Source organism: Pan troglodytes, chromosome 10 (assembly GCF_028858775.2).
Source record: "Pan troglodytes isolate AG18354 chromosome 10, NHGRI_mPanTro3-v2.0_pri, whole genome shotgun sequence".
NCBI lineage: Eukaryota > Metazoa > Chordata > Mammalia > Primates > Hominidae > Pan > Pan troglodytes.
In genome coordinates, this window is record NC_072408.2 from 31,944,206 (window position 1) to 31,968,601 (window position 24,396).

General features: G+C 39.0%; 1 protein-coding gene across 5 annotated transcripts in view; it reads right to left on the minus strand.

Moving 5' to 3' along the window:
- The window catches only part of SRGAP1 (SLIT-ROBO Rho GTPase activating protein 1), a 303,946-nt gene that overhangs the window by 54,275 nt on the left and 225,275 nt on the right, over nt 1-24,396 (minus strand). For all 5 annotated transcript variants that reach the window (XR_010148280.1, XM_016923110.4, XM_016923108.4 and 2 more), the window contains 3 exons: nt 10,856-11,053; nt 9,635-9,719; nt 2,977-3,004 (listed from right to left, as the gene is read on the minus strand). Coding sequence is in view for 4 of the 5 variants with exons in the window: in XM_016923110.4 (XP_016778599.3) it covers nt 2,977-3,004; nt 9,635-9,719; nt 10,856-11,053 (311 nt within the window). In the remaining variant the exon portion in view is untranslated. The remainder of the gene's footprint in view (nt 1-2,976; nt 3,005-9,634; nt 9,720-10,855; nt 11,054-24,396) is intronic.

Consider the following 24,396-nt stretch of genomic DNA (forward strand, 5'->3'; position numbering starts at 1 on the left):
TAAGCTTCAGACTCTAGGAAAATTTATCTTTTTTAGTTCATTTAGCTTAAGTTCAGAAAGTCTGGTTCATATACCAGATCCCAAGAAGTTACGTGGAAGCCTGACTAGCTTCCTTAGACACTATCATGTAAGGAAACAAACCTACTGGTACAGCCTTCCACAGCTAAATTCTAAGACCCTCCCAGCAGATGGGCTCATATGATGAACAAGGTGCACAGCAAGCAGCACCTGAAGTCCTACAGTGCTGGCGAGGTTAAAAGAAGCCTTCGCAAGTGTCTAGGAGAGAATATGGAAACTTCTATCAGGCAACATGTCATCTCCTGCCACGGATGAAATTTCTGAGATCTCTTTTATACACTGAGTTCTGGCCATTCATGGAGGAAATAATCTGATAGGTGTAAAAAGAACAAAACCACCAACCACCAAAGCATTTAACCCTACATACTTGATTTCATCCACTCCTTTCACTATTTTAAAAGTGTTTTAAAGTGTGGATTTCATTTTTATTCAGGTACGGGGAGGCCAACGTTCAGGAGACAACTACGACTGAAAAGATAGTTTGTTAAAGAGTTGGGGATGTGCCCCACCACCAGGGAGGCCACAGAAGGAAGCACCGGGGTGGGTCAGGAGGCAGAAGGCACAAAGGAAAATGTGGGCAGGAGTCTTTATTGTGGTTCCCACTGGAGGGAATGGGAGAAGCTGGGCAAGCAGGTTTAGAATAGGCTAGTTGGAATGATTCCAGTGGGCTTTGGGGCATAGGGACTATCCCTAAGTTGTCCCGTACCTGGCCTTGGGGTGATTAGGGAAGGGGAATAGTGGCTGTGAGTGTCAGAACCATGAAGGAGGTGGTTGGAGGTAGGTCGTCTGGATCACCTGGCTTGCATACAAAAGGCACACTTGGCAAGCCAGTTCTTACTACTACTGCTAGGAATTGGCTAATCCCAGGAGGGGCAGTACTTCTGGGGTCAGAAAGGCCGCAATATACCAAAGCATTAAAAAACTAGAAAATGTGGTTATTACAATAAGGTCCAAGAGAGCTTCACATCTGGTGATATCTGGAGAAGCTGACATAGCTAAGGAGATTAGAATTTTGTTTGGTCACTGATTCACGGAGCAAGCCAATCTTGTAGACGGAGCCAAAAACCTCCAATGCACTGAATCATTGTCCCCACATGACTGGGAGACGCAGGGTAATGCTGGCTAATGGAGGGATATCTTTTGAGTCTTCTATGAAAGGCCTGAAAATCACCTCTGTAGGATTCTATAGTACGGTAAATATGAACGCATGCAAGTTGTGAGAGGAACCTGGAATGAAAACGAATTGCCTCAGTGCTTATCAAAGTAATTTCCATGGCAGAGGTCTGATGATTCTTGCTCTGCTACACCCACATCAAGTGAACAGAGCCAGGGACGTTCAACATTCCAATTGCGTGACTCATTCTGATTCTGTGGCTACCACATGACTTCCTGATAATTTGGTTTCCTACAGAGGATGCCCACATGAGAGGAAGTACTGGTCAGGTTGATGTGAATATCTAGTCTATTTGGCAATTATAGCTCTCATGGCAAATTAATATATTTCCATTTCTGCTTTTTAAAAAAATCTCTTTTTTTGAAGTGCCTTACAGTAATTATAATTGAGAAACAACAGGTAAAATAATTGATAGTGCAAGGAGATGCTATAGGTGAAAAACATCTCTATAAGCTGCATATTACCAGGTCGAGGTAATAGTCTTCTTTTTCACTGACACAGTGAAGAAAAACCTCAGTGTTTTTTTCTTTTGTTAGGTTTGGAAAAGTCAGGAGCTGTATCTTTCTAGTTGGTTTACCATGAAGTACGAGGGGCTTCCTTATGAATAAGCTGCCCAGCAATAACATTATAGATCCTTGAAAGTCAACTTGCCAATTACTGCAACAGATATACCAGTGTTCTAAATGCCTCTTATTTCAAAGAGAACTCAATTTCAAAAATGCAACATCTTGCTATGCTAATTAGATAATTTCTGTCTGTTGCACAAATGGTGACATAGAAAAATAAAAGTTGCCACAAACTTTCCCCAACCCAAATCAGAATCTGCTGCCCAAATGGCTTTCCTTTCTTGTAGTAGCTTCACAATCCTCCCCTGAATGAAGAAAGTACAATATGGGAGTATGTGTTAAAAGTTAAATGTTTAAAGTGAATCAAAATGGAGAATATACAGACAGCTAAAATCCTAAAGATATTCAATATAGCTCAAATTTTTATTTTTATTTTTTATTTTTATTTTTTGAGATGGAGTCTCGCTCTTGCCCAGGCTGGAGTGTGGTGGTGCAATCTTGGCTCGCTGCAACCTCCGCCTGCCGGGTTCAAGTGATTTTCCTGCCCCAGCCTCCTGAGTAGCTGGGATTACAGGCGCACACCACCACGCCCGGCTAATTTTTTGGTATTTTTAGTAGAGACAGGGTTTCACCACGTTGGCCAGGCTGGTCGTGAGCTCCTAACCTCAGGTGATCCACCCGCCTCAGTCTCCCAAAGTGCTGGGATTACAGGCTGAGCCACTGCACCCGGCCAGCTCTAATTTTTATATGACTAAAGGAAAATAGGAACAGAAAATAATTGTACTTTCTACTTACTTATGCAGTAGATGTACACATCATATTTTTTTTTAAATTAAACTATCAAATCAAAAGTCCTGTCACACTATTTAGAAACAGTTAAAGTGTTCTGGATTAGATAAACCAAGCCGGTTTAACTTAGGTTTTTGTTACTGTCTCTGCCTATTAAAGAGCTTTACAATTCCAGAGGGAAACAAAAATAAGCCAGAACATACCTAGTCTTGTAAGAAGCCCAAACATTTCATGTTGCTATGCTTTGTCAAGCCAAAACTCTCTCCCGTACTCATTAACAAAATGTTAATTCTTTCAGCATTGAAATGGTTGCTTCTTGTTAAAGAGAAAGTAAAATACGCTATAAGTTATGATAAAATATTTTCCTACCTTGTAGTCATATATTCAGCTCTATGACCTGCAGGAAAAAAATTTAAAGTAAGTAAACTGAAAGGAATCAGCGGAGTGTATGTGGTACTCTTTTGTATCTCCTATCCGGTATTTTAAAACACTGAGTTTGTAATAACTTACACGTTTTTATGGCAGAAAACATGAGGATAGCATATGAAGATAGACACATAATTCAGCGTAAACATTTCATAAAATCTATACATAAAATTTAATAAGTTCTATAGATTTGAGAATCATGTTTCACTTGGCAATTTGAGGCTGTGTGTTTTTTTTTTTCAGAAAAGAAACAAGAATAGCTGCTTGATCATAACTGTAAGCCCAAAAATGAAATACAAATAAGACACATCCAAGATTTAGATGTTAGTTATTCTCTCTGTTTTGACTGACACTTGTTAGGGAGAAGGATGGGTTCAAATACAGTTGGGAGGGTTCAATTTTCCTTAGACTAAGTTGGTGTTCTTTCTATAATATGAATCAGGGGACTGGAGAGAAGCTGTATTCTGTAATCAGAAATGACATTTGCGAATATTAAAGTACAAGGACATTAAATGATACTACATTCCACCAACTTGTAAGCTAAAAGCCTTTCACAGAGTTCTCTGTCCATTAAAACATCAACTTCTTATACATTTGGGTTTCTTGACTTGTTTTAAGTAACAGGGCTGAATTTTTGTAGTGCTCCGACAATCTGCAATAATTTCAAGTTTGCATGTGTTTATCGGTTGCTTTGTACATTTAGGGCGGAGTAGTGGGAAGGAATGTGGGAAACATTGAACCATTCAGCTGGTTTGTTTGCAAAATAATGACATGGTCCTGAAACAGCTTGAAAATATAGCTGGCAGGGGATGGTCACGTTGCAGCACAAACAGCTAAGCTCAGCCTATCATATCATAATGCAGTGATTCAGATTTCTAGGGCAAGGCCAACATGACAATGGTAAAGAAAGCTGGCTTGTTGGGAATGGTGAACCAACACTTCCAGGCTGCAGTAGAGCCTTTGACTCTATTATCTCCTCTTGAATAACAAATAACATAAAGGATTTGGTTAATATCTATTGATTAAATAGGGTGAAACAGTTAAAATCTGAGACTACCTTTCTTCACATAGGGCCAGGCCACAGTAAAAATGTTGGCAGAATGAGTTCATGGACATGACTTGAAGTGGGGATGAAGGGAAGGGAAGAATCTCCTCTTCCTCCTCTTCCCAGTTCTACTTATTTAAGTTATAAGTCCCTTCCTTTTGCTGGCCTTCTGCTACCTTGGAGGAGAAGAAAAAGGTGAAGGTGTACATAGAACTTCAGAATAATTTATAGCTATTCATGAATGGGAGTGAAGGTCTACTGAGAAGTAGAGTGGGCAGATGGTGAGCTGACTGTGGTATGTGGTGCCTTATGGGATATCCTAATGGAAGTGTTCGGCAGCAAGCTGGCTATACAGGGTTAGAGCACAGAGAAAAGACAGGGCTGGAGATAAAGATGTGAGAGTCACCACCATTTAGGTTGTGTTGGGTCCATAGGAGCCACGTAAGATCACCCAGTGTGAGGCAGTAGAATGTGCAAAGGGTTGAGGGTAGAGAAACTGTCTGGCTTGTGCTGTATTATGTTGTTATGTTGCATACTTTATGACAGCATTAAGTCTAATTAGGTATGATGCAATATATATTAGTAACAACAATAAAAACAGCAATGATGTCTAATATTTATTAGACACCATTATAAGCACTTTATATTACATATATTAACTCACAATTTTCACAACGACTTTATGAGGTAGCTTCTATTGTTATCCTTATTTTACAGAAAAGACTGAGCATATAGAAAAGTGACTTGCCCAAGGTCACGCTATTAGTATGGGGTGGGTGTGGCACTCAGGTCCAAGTTTGTTTTAATCCCAGTCCTGAGATCCCAGGAACTATAATGTACTAGCTCCCAAGCACTATAATGTACCACCTTTAAAAACGTAAGTCTTTTTTCTTGGCAAATACTTTGAAAGATCCTAGAAGAAAGGTAGGTATTATGGCTTACAATTCTGTCTGCCTCATATGCCTAAAGCCAAATACAAAATACTGAATATTTAAATAAATTTAATAAATTCTATAAATATGTACATTATTAAATTAATATCTATAAATGTAAATTTGATAACATGGGTAATCACTTTCAAGTGATTCAATAATGATGCCAATGAGAATTCCTTAGAAATGAAATGTGTTATAACTTTGAAATTCTGCTATTTTTGTAACAATATCCTAACAAATTATTCCCTAGATTTAGAAAATGATATGTAAAATGCTTAAAATTATTTTGCTCCATCCATCCATAGTTAATAGTATGAGATAAAAAATTAAAAACCTATAAAAGATACATTTTGAATAATGAACCAAGAGCGTGCTTTGCAAGAACTATGATTCCCAGTATAACCACACTACCACATCCATCGTTTTTTCAGCTAATAGTCCTGAGTGTGTCTCAACTGATGAATGAGGTTTTATTTTTTAATCAGTATCATCATTAATAGATCAATAACACACAAGCTTAGAAGACTCTTCTTCCCAGAGAAATGTGAAAGCTTCCAGCAGTCTGAGGATTAGATTTCAATCATTTTCTTTGGAAAGCTACTTAATTATTAAAAACAACGGACCACTCCTTCCCCTCGCCACACCCCCCAACATATAACCCATTTTGAAGGAAAAAAATAACCCAGGCTTAACTTGTTCTTGGTTCAAACATTTTTTTTCAGCTACTCTTAAATTTCACTCGAGAATTATGAAGTGAATTATTTTTCACACCTAAATGCATTTTATCTCCTATAGTTAATGGGATAACCAAAATACAGTTTGGTGGCAATTTGATATTTTAAAAAAGGAGATAAAATACTTAAAATGTGTATGGCTCAAATGAGACACAGGCATCCTGGATTTGCTCCCTAATGAATGACTGATGAGAACTCCTGGCATTACTTTCCAGTCCTTTTTCTTCCTTAAGAATACCAACTACTGTAGTGCTTTTCTAAAAAACCATAATTACTCACATTCAGCTTCCCTTTTGAAAGTATACTTGTACTCCTACTCAAAGACAGACAATGGATTGTATGAGGATAATCTATTAAATTCCTTTGTCAGAAACCTTATGCCCAGGGCAAGAGGCAATAAAATATGGAGCTCAGCTCCTAGTATCAGATTTTTTGTTTAGCAAAATCGCACTGATATTTGCACCCCCTTAACTCCAAATGCTGCACACAAAGAAGCCAATGTGAACATTAAGGCTCATTACTGAAAAAGAAAAAAAAAATCAGTGCCTCAGTTTTATAGATGTATATCTCATTTACTGTGGTCAATTTAACTTCTATGATTTAAAAACAAATGACATCACAAAAAGATACAATGGTGTTGCTGAGGGATGAAGAAAATGATAATAATGAGTTTGGTCTTAACAACTCATTGCATGCTTCTTTCTATTTCAGTAGTTTTCAAAGATTTGGAATTCTGAATTTTGACAGTGCCACTTTAAGAGCCCAATCTAGTTGCTTCACAATGTTGTAAATCAAAGAACTTACTGGGCCATTGGCAGCCTACCAAAAAGCGAGCAGTAAGGCAGGCCAAACACATGTCTGTAGTTACAGATTCAGCTGTGTACGAGCAACTGCTAAATCTTCGGGTTAGGCTCTATTTGTTTTACTATGAAGGCAGTTTTTGCAGCGGTGAGTCTAGTATACTTCAGAGAGGTGATTTCTATATAAAAAGTCAGGACTGTCCCCAAACATAACCATTGAATCCTGTACTAGTAACCCTATCACACCAAATCTGGACTCAGATTCCTCCATAAGAGCTCACCATGGGATTACTTCACTATGTGATGGGCGCCATTAACTCTCCTGGTCTCCTTTGATGTAGCCTATTAACATGAAGAGGGCTTGCACAGAAAGCCAGCAGGCTTATAATGGTTGAGTTAAAAGGTGGGGCATGTCTCCCATGCTCAGCTTTTCTCTGGGCAAATTTGTCAGTGTCATATCCAGGCAGTGACCAGCAATTGGTGTGCCACCCAGCCTGCAAAAGGGGCAGGGCTAGGAAGCAGAGACGTCTGCAACCAGTGGGCAGAGGCTAGTGTGCCTGCTGCTGATGGATGAAAGCTATCCAGTTTCTTCTGCAGCATAAATGGACGTCCTGTGAAGGTTTTATACACCTCAGCACAGCTTGTGTCCCTGGTATACCAGAGCCCGTTGAAAAAAATTCCAAGATAAAGAAATCCTGAACTGGGCACGGTGGCCCATGCCTGTAATCTCAGCACTTTGGGAGGCTGAGGTGGGTGGATCCTGAGGTCAGGAGTTCGAGACCAGCCTGGCCAACATGGTGAGACCCCCGTCTCTACTAAAAATACAAAATTAGCTGGGCGTGGTGGCAAATGCCTGTAATCCCAGCTACTCAGCAGGCAAGGCTGGAGAATCACTTAAACCTGGGAGGTGGAGGTTGCAGTGAGCTGAGATTGCACCACTGCACTCCAGCCTGGGCAATGAGAGTGAAACTCCATTTCAAAAAAAAAAAAAAAAGAAAATTCTGGCTTGCAGTTCACAAAGTATAATACAGATTTATGCAGTTCAGCAGCTAAAGACGGAATTTGGCATGTGGACTCAATAAATTGGCTAGAATATAGCCCCATCCAATAATGACATGTAGAAGAATATTAACCATTGGGGCTTTCTCTCTAGGAGACACAAGAGAATCCATGTTGAATACGTACCATAAAAGTTTCAGAATGTGGCCCCAAGCATATTAACACATGTGTCTGCAAGCAGTGCCAAGAATGAATTCCCCCACTACTTCATGCTCTCAAACACAATTTCTAAAGTGGTATCCATCCTCATAGGGTAGGACTTTGTGCCTATAAGCGTTCATCTACACTTAGGATAATTTATGCTTTGGGCCTGGCAACTGACCTTGAGGGCATCACTTGAAATATCAGGCATTTGTGAAAAATTGAAAAAAAAAAAAAAAAAGACCTTACATGACACTGTGAGGGAAAAAAGAAAAAACAGGACACAATTGTAAGAAAACTATTCAAAGATAAAAAGACTTTTTTTTTTTTTTTTTTTTTTTTTTTAAAGTTCAAACCTACAGAAGAGTTAAAAGAGCAGTACAGGAAGCATCCTTATCCCCTTCATGTAGATTTTCCGGCTGTTAATGTTTGCCACATTGACTGTACCTTCTTTCTCTCTCCCTCTTTTTTTTTTAGAACCATCTGAAGGTAAGTTGCAGACATCATGACACTTTAGCAAGCATTTCTTAAGAATAAGAATGTTCTTCTTTATAATCACAATACCATTATCATATCTAGGAAAATTAACACTAATTCAATAATATTATTTAATATACAGTCTGTATTTCAACTTCCCTAATTGTTCTTAAAATGTCTTTCGTAACTTTTGCTTTTTGATTCACTATCTAATTTAATCTAGTGTGTGAAGGTTCATACATTGTATTTGGTTATTTTATTTTTTAATGACACTTTTTAGTAGTTTAAGTGTTGTTGTTTTTTTTTTTCCTTCTAGGTGTAATTGGCCTTTTCATCCTAACTGTGTCAGACATGGTTCTTAGGTCATGATAACCTTTCTCCATGTGGTCATTCCCTGAGGATGATGAGTTCTTTGGTGGAAACCAGGAGATAAGGTGATAGAAACTTTATGGTTAAGGAAGGTTCCAGAATTGTGGGAGGCAAGAATTTAGGTCTAAGAGGGGCAATCTCTTTTTTGACCTGAGTTACTCACACAAGTCAGTCCTCTCGTTTCCCACTCCCTTCCACATTCTCTTTTACTTTTTCTAATTTCTGGCAGGGTCTAGTGTGAATAAAAGATAAAGTTACAGACTATGAAGCACTTAAGACAGGAACTTGGCTTGTATTTATTTTTTTTCTTTTAAATTTCATAAAGACAAAGAGAAACATTAACATTTATACAGTCCCCTTTGCCTGTATTCCCATGCCTCCCCTCAGTTTCCTCATTTGTAAAAACGGAGAAATTATTAGTGCACAGTAAAATATACAACTCAGAACAAAGCCTGGCACAGAGAAAGCCTTTCAAGTGTTAGCTGTTGCTGTTGTTTTGTTACTATTATTAGACATAGCAATCTACTTATACTTTAAGATTGTTTCTCAACTACAGCCAATGCCTGCTGAAAGAAAAAAATGACCCAAACTGGTTTAACTGGTTTCCAGAGTCTAAACAGGCAACAGATGGAACAACAAATACTCGCCCATTAAAACAAACAGGGGTGGGGTTGGAAGGGTGCAGAAGTCTGAGAAGGGAAGGAAGAAGAGACTGGGGGGTCAGCAGGTAGGGGAGGGGCAGTGTTTCCAGACTTTTCTACGATCAGGAGCACCACGCTCTGAAGATCCCTCCCTAGGAGCTCGGTATTGACTTTCCAGCCCTCCCTAGATTTCACTACGCTTCCTCAAGGTTAGCACCATGCTTTAGAAGAAAATCGTGCCAGGAGAACTTATCATGACATATACAAACGAAACCAAATCTAAACACAGAGTGTCCTCTGCTTCTTAAAGCACAAATATACAATTCATACTCTTTCTGGAATATATACATGATACGATGTATCATCCAGGTCATCTTCCCATACATTTCGGATAACTCACCTTCTCCCAGGGTCCTCTGCAGCAAGTCATGTTTGGCTTGAAGTTTTGTGATGAGATTACTGCCTTCCAAATATTCTCTGAGTTTCTGCAAAAGGCAAGAATAATTTTTAAATCTTTTTTTTTGAGACAGAGTTTCATTCTTGTCACCCAGGCTGGAGTGCAGTGGCGCGATCTTGGCTCACTGCAACCTCTTCCTCTGGGGTTCAAGCGATTCTCCTGCCTCAGCCTCCTGAGTAGCTGGGATTATAAGCGCCCGCCACCACACCTGGCTAATTTTTCTGTTTTTAGTAGAGATGGGGTTTCTCCATATTGGTCAGGCTTGTCTTGAACTCTTGACCTCAGGTGATCCGCCTGCCTCGGCCTCCCAAAGTGCTGGGATTACAGGCGTGAGCCACTGCACCCAGCCTAATTTTTAATTTTTAAAAATTATTCAATGTCAAGGAACTTTTCATAGATCTAAAATCCAGCCACTTTGATCTTCTAGACCCTAGAAACTTGTTACTTGAAGTGTGGTCTGCAGACCAGCAGCATCAGCCAACCCTTGGGAGCCTAGGAGAGATGCACACTCTCAGGTTCCTTCTGTACCAGACCTCTGGAAATAAGAACTGGCACTTTCACCAGCTCTCCTGGTGACATGTATAGATATTAAAGTTTAAAAGTACTGTGTGTTTTTAAATTTTAGAGTTGGGGTCTCACTCTCTTGCCCAGGCTGGAGTGCAGTAGAATGATCTCAGCTCACTGCAACCTCTGCCTCCTGGGCTTAAGCGATCCTCTCACCTCAGCCTCCCAAGTAGCTAGGACTACAATTGCACATCATTATGCCTGCTGGCTAATTTATATATCTATATAAATATAAAAACATATATAAATATAAATATATATATATGTTTTGTAGAGACAGGGTTTTGCCATGATGCCCAGGCTGGTCCCAAACTCCTGGGCTCAAATGATCCTCCCACCTCAGCCTCGCAAGTGTTGGGATTAGAGGGGTGAGCCCCTGTGCCCAGCTAAAAGTACTGTTTTATACCAGTCCTCTAACTAACTAACTCCTAAATAACTCCTAAACTCTTTCCGAGACTGACTGAATCAGGAACTCTGATGGTAGACAGGAGTCTATTTTAACAAAAGGAACCCCAGATGGTTCTGATGTGACTATAGAAGTGGCACTTGGGAATCCTAGATCTGAGCTCTGTAGAGTGGCTTGGGAAGTGGCGGGCACACCATGAAGTAGAACTGTTCGGTTTCCTGCTGGTTGGCTCTTCTCTTGGCGATGCTGGGTTTACTCAGGTAGGTTTCAGAGACAGTGGACTTCACAGATTCTGTGGAACGACTGTGCTGGAAGCATTCAGAAACATCATAGTCCTCGATGGTGACCATATCTTGTATTGTCTGCAAGGTAGCTTCAGTCGTTTTCTTAACCTGGGAATAGAAATACATTTCTCACGTTAGTATATTATTTCATGAATCCCACAAACAGGGAGAGTCCACTCTGTCAGGCAGAGATGAGGACACAGGGCCTGTCCCTGCCAAATTCACAGTCTATTAGGAGAGAAACAAAGGTAAAAAACACTCCATATCACCAGTTCAAGGGAATGATTTCTTCAAAATCATCCTAAGGAGGTTATCACTTTATATTTCAGTCCTTATAAATCTCATATATTACTGGGTAGTCTCTCAATTACTTTTTCGTCTTAACATTTTCAATTGAAGTCAAACTACATATAGAAAAATACACAGACCATAAGTGTGCAGCTTGATGATGAATTATCACAAAGGGAGCACACCTATGTGAGTAACAATCAGACCAAGAAAAAGTATATTACGAGACTGCTTGTGCCTCTCCCAATTACCACACACCTATACCCTCTCCTTCTCCATTACCGGGATTTCTAAGATTAGATATTAGCTTTGCCCTTTCTTGCTCTTTACATGAATGAAATCCTACAGGATGTATAATTTTTGTCTTCCTTTTGCTCAACGTGAGATACACTCATTTCTTGTGAGTATATTTCACTGCTATTCATTGTAGGAATACACTGTAATTCATCCATTTTACTATTGATAGATGATTTTTTTTAGTTGTGGGCTATTTTGAATAATGCTGCTATAAACACATTTTTGTTTAGTCACACATATATGAATAGAATTGCTGCTTAACTGTTTTCCAAAATGATTGTAATTTACATTCTCACCAGCAGAGTGGAAGAATCCCTGCTATTCCACATCCTCATCAACAGTTGGTATTGTCAGTCTTTCTTTTAAATTTAAACAATTGTGTTGGGTGTGCAGTGGTATCTCACTGTGGTTTGAATATGCATTTCCCTGATATATGAGATTGAGCACATTATCATATGTTTAAGGCAATTTGGATCTCCTTAATTGAGAACACTTTGTTAAAATCTCTTGCTCCATTTTCTAAGTTATGAGTCTTTTTCTTAATGATTTGTTGAGATGGATATGAGTCTTTTTGTAGTTGCATGTGTTGCAAATATTTTTCCCCACTGTGCTGTGGTTTTTCCCTCTTTCAATAGTGTCCAGATGAACAAAGATTTTAATTTTAATACAATGCATTTATCAATTCTTTCCTTTTAGTGTTTTTTGTGTCCTATTTAAGAAATATTTTCCTATCTCATAGCCATAAAGATACCGTTTTATGTTATCTGTTAGGAGTTTATTTGTTTATTAATCTTCTAGTAGTCTTTTTATTCACTGAAGCTCATATTCTACCTTTGCTTATCAAAGTATAATGTAAATTGATAGCTTTTTCCTTCTGTCACACAATGTAAAGAGTTTAGAACACCTTAACTTCATTTACTCCTCCTGATTTATATGCTATTTTTGTAATATATTATAATAGAATATATATAAATATTAATATATAAATTTAAGACATTATTATTTTATGTAGTCAAGATTCATTTAGCATCACCCATGTATTTATTACATTCTTTGATGTCGAGTGCTTATATTTTAAGTGTACCCTTTAGAAGTTCTTTTTAGTATGTGTCTGTTTTGTTGACTTGACAACGTCTTTTATTTCACCTTCATTTACTAAATATCTTTTTCTGTGCAGCAGTTATTTTCTTTTTGTATATTAGAAATATATCACTGTACTTTGTTGTGGCTTCTATGTTCCTGTTGAGTGAGAAGGTTACCGTCAGTCTGTCATTGCTTTGAATAAAATCTGCTTTCTTTTTCCAGCTGCTTTAAAAATTTTCCATTCATCTTTGGGTTTCTACAATTTCACTGTAATATATCTAGGTAAGGATTTAAAAAATATATTCTGCCTGGAATTTCTTGGACTGCTTGAATTTGTGTGATGTTTTTCATAGGTTTTAGTAAGTTTGCAGCTTTTATCTTTTCAAATATTGACTCTATATTCTTTAATTTTTCTTTCTGAATGGGACGTGGTGACTCACACCTGTAATCCCAGCACTTTGGGAGGCTGAGGCGGTGGATCTCTTGAGGTCAGGAGTTCGAGACCAGCCTGGCCAATATGGTGAAACCCCGTCTCTACTAAAAATACAAAATAGCTGGGCATGGTGGTATGTGCCTGTAATCCCAGCTACTCGGGAAGCTGAGTCAGAAGAATTGCCTGAACCCAGGAGGCAGAGGGTGCAGTGAGCTGAGATCGTGCCACTGCACTCCAGCCTGGGTGAAAAAGTGAGACTCTGTCTCAAAAAAAAAAAATTTTTTTTTTTCTTTCTGGGAGTTCAATTAGTATATTAGACATTACTGTGTTCTGTATATCTCTTATTCTTCTTTTCCATATTTTATTATCTTTTGTTTTGATGCTGCGTTTTTATTATTTCTTCTGATTTGTCTGCTTTCATGATTTATTTTTTAGCTCTACCTGATGTTAAACTCACCCACTGCTTTCTTAATTTTGGTTATTTCTCAGTGCTAGAATTCCTATGTAGCTCATTTTCAAATCTGTTATTTTAGTGCTTATGATTTCCTGATGAAGTCTAAGCTTGGCTTTTAAAAACCTCCTTGAACACTGTAAATAGTTCTTTTGTCATTTATTTCTGATAATCCCAATATCTGGAGTTCCTGTGGGTGTGTCTCTATTGTCTATTATTTCTTCTGGCTATCACTCATGGTTTCTTATCTCCTCATTGTCTAATTATCTTTGCTAGATATTTTTTGTAGAGTTATTTGAGGCCAAAGGTGAGGTTATCCTCCAAAGAGAATGTTTATTTTCCCAAACCATTAGGGGCACTAATAGCTCAGAATCTCTGGATTTTATTACTGTTCAAAATATTGGATGCTCTTCCTTTTGGGAAGATATGGTTCCCTGTGTCACAGGTTTCAGGCTTGGCCATGCATCTTGTCCTAGAAAATGAAATTTGAAAGAATCAGTTGAGTGACCCAGTCCATCATTACAGGAAGTGGAAATCTTTTCAATTACTTTTTTTTTTTTTTGAACAAAATAATGTTTGGGAAAGAAACAGTAGAAATTAGTACTAGTTTGGATGCTTAGAAGGTCATGTGATGGAATTAATATTAAAAAAAAGAAGGGAAAGAAATTTAATAGACAATAATCATTCCTGGGGTTATGCACAATGCAAAGAGTAGATACTGTTGGAAAAAAAGCATATTAATGACCATTAAAAATACTGTAATTAATTACTTTAAGGAGGTCATAATTAAATATCTATAGACTGAATTAAAAGAGTCACCATCCTACACTAGTCAAATAGGCTCTTGTAGCTTGTAGACAAATTTCTAATGACAGTATCATGCACAAGTTTTAAAAGCACTGTATTTCAAACAAACAGATGTGAAGATGGTATACTCTGAGAAAAGTGTACTTGATGACTCTGTTGGGAACAAGCCCCCCAAAATCTGGCCATAAACTGGCCCCAAAACTGGCCATAAACAAAATCTCTGCAGCACTGTGACATGTTCATGATGGCCATAACACCCACGCTGGAAGGTTGTGGGTTTACCGGAAGAGGGCAAGGAACACCTGGCCCGCCCAAGTCGGAAAACTGCTTAAAGGCATTCTTAAGCCACAAACAATAGCATGAGCGATCTGTGCCTTAAGGACATGCTCCTGCTGCAGTTAACTAGCCCAACCTATTCCTTTAATTCGGCCTATCCCTTCGTTTCCCATAAGGGATACTTTTAGTTAATCGAATATCTATAGAAACAATGCTAACGACTGGCTTGCTGTTAATAAATATGTGGGTAAATCTCTGTTTGGGGCTCTCAGCTCTGAAGGCTGTGAGACCCCTGATTTCCCACTTCACACCTCTATATTTCTGTGTGTGTGTCTTTAATTTCTCTAGCACCGCTGGGTTAGGGTCTCCCCGACCGAGGTGGTCTCGGCAGACTCAAAATGTGGCTCTGGTAATGACAAACACAATATCAGGATATATGAAGAGCCTTCATAAAATTGTGAAAATGAGAAAAATATAGTATTTCTAAATACTATATTTAATACTAGTATTCTAAATACTAGTATTTAGTATTTTCTAAATATAGTATTTCTAAATTTATATAATGTGATTTAAAATATTTATGCATAACTAAATTAATAGCTGAATACTGAAGGTAAATATTTGACTATGTTATCTACATCTCCATAAATTTTATATTCATAATACTTTTAAAAAATGGAAGCCTTTACTTGTGCCAATATATAGTAATTAAAATACTACAAAGTAAATGCTATTATTTCTTTATTCAATTAAACTCTTGAAATTGACAAATGTGTAAGAAAACACAGGCAAAACACAGTATACTGTGTTGTCTGAGAAGTCAGGGAAGGTACCATTCAAAAGATAAATTTTGAGTATGTATTAAAAGGTGAGTAGGTGTTCACTGCAAAAAAGGGCATTCCAGGCAGAGGAAAAAGTGGGAAAAGAGAGACCCTGGCCTTCTTGGGCTAAAACAAGCAGCTTTATATGAGAAGTAGGAGTGCATAGCATCTAGAGAAGATGACTTGCTAATAAAGGACCTTTCCATTGTATGATACTGGGGTTAGAATTTTAAAGAATAAAACAAAAAATAAAGGCCCTCATATACCACACTTAATTGAGATCAACAGGGAGCCACTGATACCTACAAGGGACAGTTTAGATTTACATTTTTAAAAGATCCCTGAGTTGATGAACAATAAAAGGGAAAGAGACAGAAAGCACAAAAGTTAGTCACAGACCCTAGTCCCATTGAGAGATGATGAAACCTTGATCTAACGAAGTAAGAGTGGGAATGAACATGATGGGGCATATTTGAAAAACATTTAAGCAACAGCAGTAGCAGTTAATCGTTTTCAACAGATGGCTTAAATAGCAAAACTGCTGGAAAGAACTACAGCTTCTTTTGCTCTGGAGGGCAGAGCAGAACTTCCAAATACATAGAAACATGAAAAATATATAATGTTCTTCAGATATCAGTGAGGTGAAGCATAAGAATAACACGATGTAAGGTTCAATAAGATGCTCTGATATGTACCTAATTAAAACACAATTAAAGGAAACAATGACAAAAAAAAAGCTTCTAAAACAAACAAAAAAACACAAAATCCATCTGAACAACAAAAAACGCAAAAAGAATCATGAACCAAAATAAACATTTGTAGTTTGTCTTCAAATACAGTCAGGTTTTTTTTTTTTTATGGATTCTGTATCCATGTATTCAACCATTCACAAATTCAACCAACTGTGGGTCAAAAATATTTGGAAAAAAAATGAAAAATAATAATACAACAATAAAAAATAACAAAACCCAGTATAACTATTTACATAGTATTTACATTGTTTTAGATATTATAAGTAATCTAGAGATGATTTAAAGTATAGGAAAATGTGTGTAGGTTATGTGCAGATACCACCTCATTTATATAAGGGACTTGAGCATCTTCGGGTTTTGGTATCTGTGGGAGGTGCTGGAACCAATCCCCCTTGGATGCCAAGGGACAACTGTAATCTGCAAATCTGTTGGAATTTTCCAATTAAAGTGTGTTCACTGAGTTTATGAGACAGATGGTTACATAAGAATGTTTCACTAGAACCATGTTTTTACATATAGGAAACCAGAGACAGCAGCATTATCAAATGCACACATGGAATACATATACGAAGAATCAAAATCAACAACACCATTTTTCTTCTTTTTTTCAAATTCCTTCTCAGAAGCAATGGTGTCATGGTTAAATTTGGAAGTATCAGGAATAAAGGATGTGACAGAAGCCACCAGACTCAATGCTGGGACTGCATATCATCCCATGGGATGCTCGCAACAGACAGTAACACGAGCTTCTGACATACACCAGCCATATTAATAAGTCTCAGGGGGGAACATAATGAGGCAAATATGAAACAGCTAATATGAGCCTTGAAATACCTCCCCATCAGCAGCAGGAAAACACAGTTGGGTTTTGGTGGAAGGAGAGGCCAAAGATTTGACAAAGGATTCGTGAGAAACCAGAAGAATGCACTGCACTGAAGGAGCTGCCCAGGTGGCTTGAACTCTGAGCTGTGGGTCAAAACAAATGAGGAGGGAGAGGTGACTTCTGTGGGCTTTTGTGGACTGGCTTTGTTGCCTTTGTGTTACCAGGACATTACCATCACTGGGAGAACAAGACAGCCATTTCAGTGTTCTCATTCCCTGAATGCACTGTGTTAGCCTGCTAAGGCAAACCAGGTACTGAGTGGCTTAAACAACAGAAATGTACTGTCTCACAGTGCTGGAGGCTAGATGTCTGAGATCGAGGTGTTGGTTTGCAGGGTTGGTTCTTTCTGAGGGATGGGAGGGAAGGATCTGTTCCAGGCCTCTCTCTTTGGCTTGCAGATGGCCATCTTCTCCCTATGTCTCTTCATATCATCTTCCCTCCATCTGTGTCTCTGTATCCAAATTTCCCCTCCCCTTTTTATTATAAGGACACCAGTCATATTGACCTCACTTTAATTTGATTACTTCTGTGAAGCCCTATCTTCAAATAAGATCACATTCTTAGTCACTGGAAGCTAAGAATTTAACATATGAATTTTCAGGGCGGACACAAATCATACCATAACACACTCCATGTATATTATGGCACTGTGCCTTGTACCTTGCACCTGATGCAGTCCTATTCATCCTTTAAGAGTCATCACTCATCTGTGAAGGTGACCCTCATCCCTTCCTTCGCCTCCCCACTGAACTACTTCCTACTTGCCATTGCTGACCTTGAATGTATTTCAATTACAGCACTGTGTCATTTCAGATGTACTAAAAATTAGCAGAAAGGGCTCCCCCCCACCGCCGCCCACACACACACACACACACACACACACACACACACACACACACACACACACAGAGAGATTGGGTCAACTCTGTAATTAATTAGCCAAGGGTACAGAAACTCACAGCTAGCACAGGCCACAGAAGGCGAGAGCACAGGCAGAGCATCCTGCCATGGCCTTCTCTTGCTCCTTGTACCCCTAACATGGGTGCAATGCTAATAACCCTATCCCCTGTCTGTGTTGGGTAGGCATTACCAGATCTGAAAAAAACAATGTTTGCTGCCCCACGACTTTTTTTTTTGCGGGGGGGGGGGGGGGTGAGGGTAGGGAATGTCACATCACCATTCCAGAAGAATTCACACTAATAATTTATGTACCTGCATTTAAGGTAATGTTTACAAATGCTAGGCTCTCTTGTTTTTGAACAAAATTCATTTTCAGCAATGATATAACTTAATCCAAGGAAGAAAACATCATTGTTGCTCAGGACTCTCAGAACAAAGTCTCTGCCTTCAGCTGTGTCTCAGAAAACCTGTTTTCCTGCGGCCCACCCCTGACTCTGATTTAATGACCCATGAGGGTGGACCTGACACTGAGTGTGGTCTAAGGAGCATGATCTCAAATCAATTTCTCACAAGCACATGCCTCACTGTTTAGAGGTTTATATTTCCACCTACGGTGGAAGCAACTTGAAGTCAGTGATAACTTAATAATCTTTATAGCTCCAGGGACTAGCATGGTGCCTGAAACACAGTAAATTATCAGAAAAAGTTCACTGAACGAACAGTGGACGCTGAAGTTATCCTTTCAAATCATGGATGCCAAAATGCTCAGTACATCAGAGAAAACGAGTGGTTTCTCCACTGAGAGCCATCCTGAGCTCTGCCATTTTCTTTGGGGTGCTCTATCCCAGGACTCATTTTTATACCCATCCTAGAAATTCTCTTCATTTCTCTTGGTATTCTTTTGGATCAAGGCCCTCCCTTCAGTGAGTTAAAGCTTGCTTGAAACAAAAAACATAAATGTGTGTTTGCGGTGAAAGACGGTTGATCCTATTTTTAATTTTGGCCAAGAAGATGTCATTTAAGGAACAAATGGCAGTTATCTTTTACTAAGGATTTTCCTGTTAGCTCATCAGTAGAAGGTTGCAGGCAAGTCAAAGATACTTAAATCAGTAAAAATGAAGTTAAAGGCCACAGAGAAGATCCAAAACAGCAATTATACTTAAGTGGTTATCAGGCTTCACATCTTATATCAAGTCTCAAAAGAACTTGAGAATCCCCCATGAGAGTTTGATCATTGACTTACATGACCTGGGATTCTGTTGAGGTCACTGGTACTATAAGAAATTTGGGGGGAAAATGTGATTTTTCTACCCTAGGTAGGAAGTATAACTGAAATATCTCTTAGTTCCCTCAATTTCCCATGCCATGCAAATTGTCTCAAATGTTTGCCTAAAATCTTGCTCATTATTGTTGAAAATATCTTGTGTAAGTAATGTATTTTTGGAACAGTCTGTGAAATACTCCTTGGCAAGCTGCTGGTGAAAGACTTTAAATGGTGCTAGGAAAATTTACGTGGAGCTATCTGTTCATTCAACACTGTCGCAAATTGATTGAGAAATTATGGGCTTCTCTCATTGTACATTCCCCTCAGGGTGGTAAATCTACTATAATTTGAGAGAGACTGGTTGTTTTACATGTGAGAAGGTTTTACTCATAGAACAGCAGTGACATGCTGATGAAATCTTTATTTTCTGGACCAAATATTGGGACAAATGGTCTGAAAATGGGGCACGCTATTAAAAGCCAACGCTGTCCTAAAAAAATACAAAAGGCGTAGTTGCTCTCCTCAAAGTAGTTCCTTTTCTCTTTCTTTGACTATGTATAGCTAAAGGGAGGGATGAGAAACTTGAAGAAATGAGAACTGTAATAAATGGTGAGTTACTCCAGAGGCTAGTTTGGAAAGAAAGAAGCAACAGGAATGACCCCTAAGCAGAAATCCCTACAACAAGATTAAATGCAAACTTTGAGAAAGCAGACAAGACAGTGCAATAAATGTTTATAATGAGAAAGGTATAAATGATCATTTAGTTTGCTTTTGAAAAGTTGCCTTTAAGAGCAATGCTGCGCCGGTGGCTGAAATGAGTAATGTGAGCCGGCTGTGGCTCTCACCTGTAATCCCAGCACTCTGGGAGGCCAAGGTGGGAAGATTGCTTGAGCCCAGGAGTTCAACCGGCCTGGGGAACATAGGGAGACCCTGTCTCTACAAATAATAAAAAAGTAGCTGGGCATATTATTTTGTTTTTTGAACAAAATTCATGAACAATAATTGAAAATTTAAAGAATAATTCAAAATAGTTATTTGTAGAGACACTGTCTCTACAAATAATAAAAAAGTAGCTACTTGGGAGGCTGAGGCAGGAGGACCACCTGAGCCCGGGAGGTTGAGGCTGCAGTGATTGTGCCACTGCACTCCAGCCTGGATGACAGAGCGGGACCCTGTCTCAAACAAAACAAAAACAAAAGTAATGTTTATTAATGTTTCACTTCAAAGTTTTAATAAACAGTTAAGTAATCAAAATAAAACAATAAATGGGAACAAGGCTGTGTGGCAGCCCGCCCTGCTCTAATTCCATATGCACAACACACAGTGGGCACTAATGAATATTCACTGACAGATCGGCTGGAAGTTGGAATCGTGAGACTGAGGTACCAAGGGTGCAAGTTTGCAGCATAAAATAAAACTCAAACCTCATTTAAAAAAGTTTAACAGGTAAATGTAAAGTTGGGAAGTGACAATAAATGTCACAATCTCTTATGAATCTTCACCAACCACACATTTAATTAAGCCCTCTCAAACCTTTTAACTTTTACTACTTGTAAGTATACTGAGGCCATTTCACAAGTGTGTACTGCTCTCTTCTCTTTGTTTTAAGGCAGGTGATACAAACTCAAATATCTTTAAGGGCCAGGCAAGCCATGAAAATGAGGTGAGTGGGCTGAGTGGAGAACATGGCAAACAGGAAGCACACATTCTGTGTCTAAGGGAAGTCAGTTATCGTCCTGTAGAAACACAGGTCTAGTGTGATCAGTTCTTCTAATTTTTAAAGAGGCTGGATATTGATAAATAATATATATTTATAATATGTATATATATACACACATTTTTTTTTTTTGAGACAGAGTCTTGCACTGTTGCCCAGGCTGGAGTGCAGCGGCGTGATCTCGGCTCACTGCAACCTCCGCCTCCTGGGTTCAAGTGATTCTCCTGCCTCAGCCTCCTGAGTAACTGGGACTACAGGCATGCGCCACCATGCCTGGCTAATTTTTATATTTTTAGTAGAGACGGCGTTTTGTCATGCTGGCCAGGCTGATCTCGAACTCCTGACCTCAAGAGATCTGCCTGCCTTGGCCTCCCAAAGTGCTGGGATTATAGGCGTGAGCCACTGTGCCCACCCTGCATATTGATATTTTTATGAAAACTTACAGTTTTTAAAGGACAGCAAATAACTTTCAAAACCCAAGCACTGTAGAGCAAACAAAAGTTTTCAGGCCAGGAGTGGTGGCTCACGCCTGTAATCCCAGCATCTTGGGAGGCCGAGGCAGGTGGATCGCTTGAACCCAGGAGTTAGAGACCAGCCTGGGCAACGTGGTGAAACCCAGTTTCTATGAAAAATACAAAAATCAGCCAGGCGTGGTGGCACATGCCTGTAGTCCCAGCTACTCAGGGGGCTGAGGTGGGAGGATCACCTGAGCCTGTGAGGTCAAGGTGCAATGAGCTGTGATTGTGCCTCTGCACCCCAGCCTGGGTGGCAGAGTGAGACCCTGTCTCAAAAAAAATTTTTTTTCATGGGCCAGATAGGGTCTGTTGCAGGTGGTGCCTACTATTTTTTTTTTTTTTTTTTTTTTTTGAGACAGAGTTTTGCGCTGTTGCCCAGGCTGGAGTGCAGTGGCACGATCTCGGCTCACTGCAATCTCCCGGGTTCAAGTGATTCTCCTGTCTCAGCCTCCTGAGTAGCTGGGATTACAGGCACATGCTGCCATGCCCAGCTAATTTTTCATATTTTAGTAGAGACGGGGTTTCACCATGTTGCCCAGGCTGGTCTCGAACTCTTGAGCTCAGGCAATCTGCCCGCCTTGGTCTCCCAAAGTGACTATTTAAAGTATTCTAAGATTTGGTGAAAAGGCTCATGTTCTACTTAGCTGTACTGTCCATGCTTTTTAAAACTTGGGTGAAATTCTCTCTCAACTTTTTTTTTTTTTGGGAGACAGGGTCCCATTCCATTACCCAGGCTAGAGTGCAGTGGCACAACCATAGCTCCATGCAGCCTCAAGCCCCTGGGGACCTTCAGTATTTATTGTACTGAACCACAGTAACAAAACTCCTTAACTTGGCTCTCAAAGCTTCTTGTTGAATGATCTCACCTTCTCCATCAGTTCATCCCCAAAGAGAACTGGGGTGATAACCAAACTGTTCTATTCTCCCAAGGCACCTTGACATATATTGAAGTATCTTTTCTTCCCTCTATTTTTATGGTATCTACTGATTATCGAAAATCTAATTGAAATCTTACTTTCTTTGGGAATCCCACTCCACTACAGTAAATTTTCTTCGGTGTTCAACAAATCATAAACCAGTAGTCATGCTCACAAGAAACATTAGGATAATCCAATTCATTTGCTTTTTCAGCTAATGTTTAAAAATTACTTTTTAAGTTTTATTTTGCAGTCAGTAGGTTTTTAAAAATTTATTTTAATTAATTAATATTTTTAAGAGACAGGGTCCTGCTCTGTCACCCAGGCTAAAGTGCAGTGGCACCATCTCACCTCAGTGCAGCCTCGAACTCCTAGGCTCAACAGATCCTCCCTCAGCTTCCCAAGTTCTTTAGATAATTTTTAAAAATTAACCCTCACAAAGCACTGCCTGACTCTCTAAGTTTATAAGGACACTGTGCTTCTCCACATTATGCCTAAAAAGGCATACATTAAGGGTCACAAACTCAAAGGCCTGCGGAGGCCAGACAGGTAACACAAACAGTCCAGTGTAAGAGAACTGGGAGTTGAATGACTCGCAAAGTAGGATTCAAATGCCCCAGCTCTTCAATTCATGAGGCAGTGCAGGGCCAGAGTGGCCAGACCTTTTTTTTTTTCTTTAAAAAAAAAACAGGTCCTGCTGCTATAAAGACACATGCAAACGTATGTTTATTGCGGCATTATTCACAATAGCAAAGACTTGGAACCAACCCAAATGTCCAACAATGATAGACTGGATTAAGAAAATGTGGCACATATACACCATGGAATACTATGCAGCCATAAAAAATGATGAGTTCATATCCTTTGTAGGGACATGGATGAAATTGGAAACCATCATTCTCAGTAAACTATCGCAAGAACAAAAAACCAAACACCGCATATTCTCACTCATAGGTGGGAATTGAACAATGAGATCACATGGACACAGGAAGGGGAATATCATACTCTGGGGACTGTGGTGGGGAGGGGGGAGGGGGGAGGGATAGCACTGGGAGATATACCTAATGCTAGATGACGAGTTGGTGGGTGCAGCGCACCAGCATGGCACATGTACACATATGTAACTAACCTGCACAATGTGCACATGTACCCTAAAACTTAAAGTATAATAATAAAAAAAAAAAGTAATTACAAAAGAGAAAACTCAAAAAAAAAAAAAATTTTCCACTGCATTTTGTAATTTCCTAAATGTGTCTTTATTTCCAGAAGTTCTGATTGGTTTTTCTTTACAATATTAAACTCTTTAGAGAATTTTTCATTCATAAAAAAAAAAAAAAAAAACAGGTCAAAACTTTGGGAGCCAAACAAAACAGATCTGTGAGCTGCCAGTTTTGACTTTGTGTATAATACACTATTTTCCTTGAGTTTAGAGAATGTTATCCAAATAAAACAGCAGGAGGATATGCAGGGAAAAACAAGGGAAGTCACTAGACATACAAACTGTAGATAGAATAGGATCCAGTAAACTGCATTAGGTATTTTGTGAAGCCTAGACAAAACCTAGGCTCTCAAACGCTGCCTCAAGGTGAGCAATAGCTTTCCTTTGGAAAGGCTCATCTGTGGGACCCTACATAGAGATGACATTGGTTGCATCTTAAATATACACATTTGAATAAGGGCTAGTTTGTTTCTACTCGGAATAATAGAAGCCAAAAATTACAATGGGTTTTGACCAAATTATACTGGTCTAAAAATACATCATTCTTTCTTAACAGAAACAAATACACAGAGCTCAAACATCCTGGTGGGATTAAAACAAAACAGGGTATGAAAGTGAATTTTGATAATTCACTTTATCACTGTAAGTTATTTTTTTGCTTCTGTCCCACAGTCCTTTCTTTTGGGAATTGTCTGTCTCTAGAAATACACTATTTCTGTTGGAATTCTCAATCAAAGAGTTCTATGAGCTGCACATTCTCCAGGTTGGCCAATGACAGAATCTCATTTCCTAGATGTAATGGTTTGTCCAGAAGTATGCATGACTTCA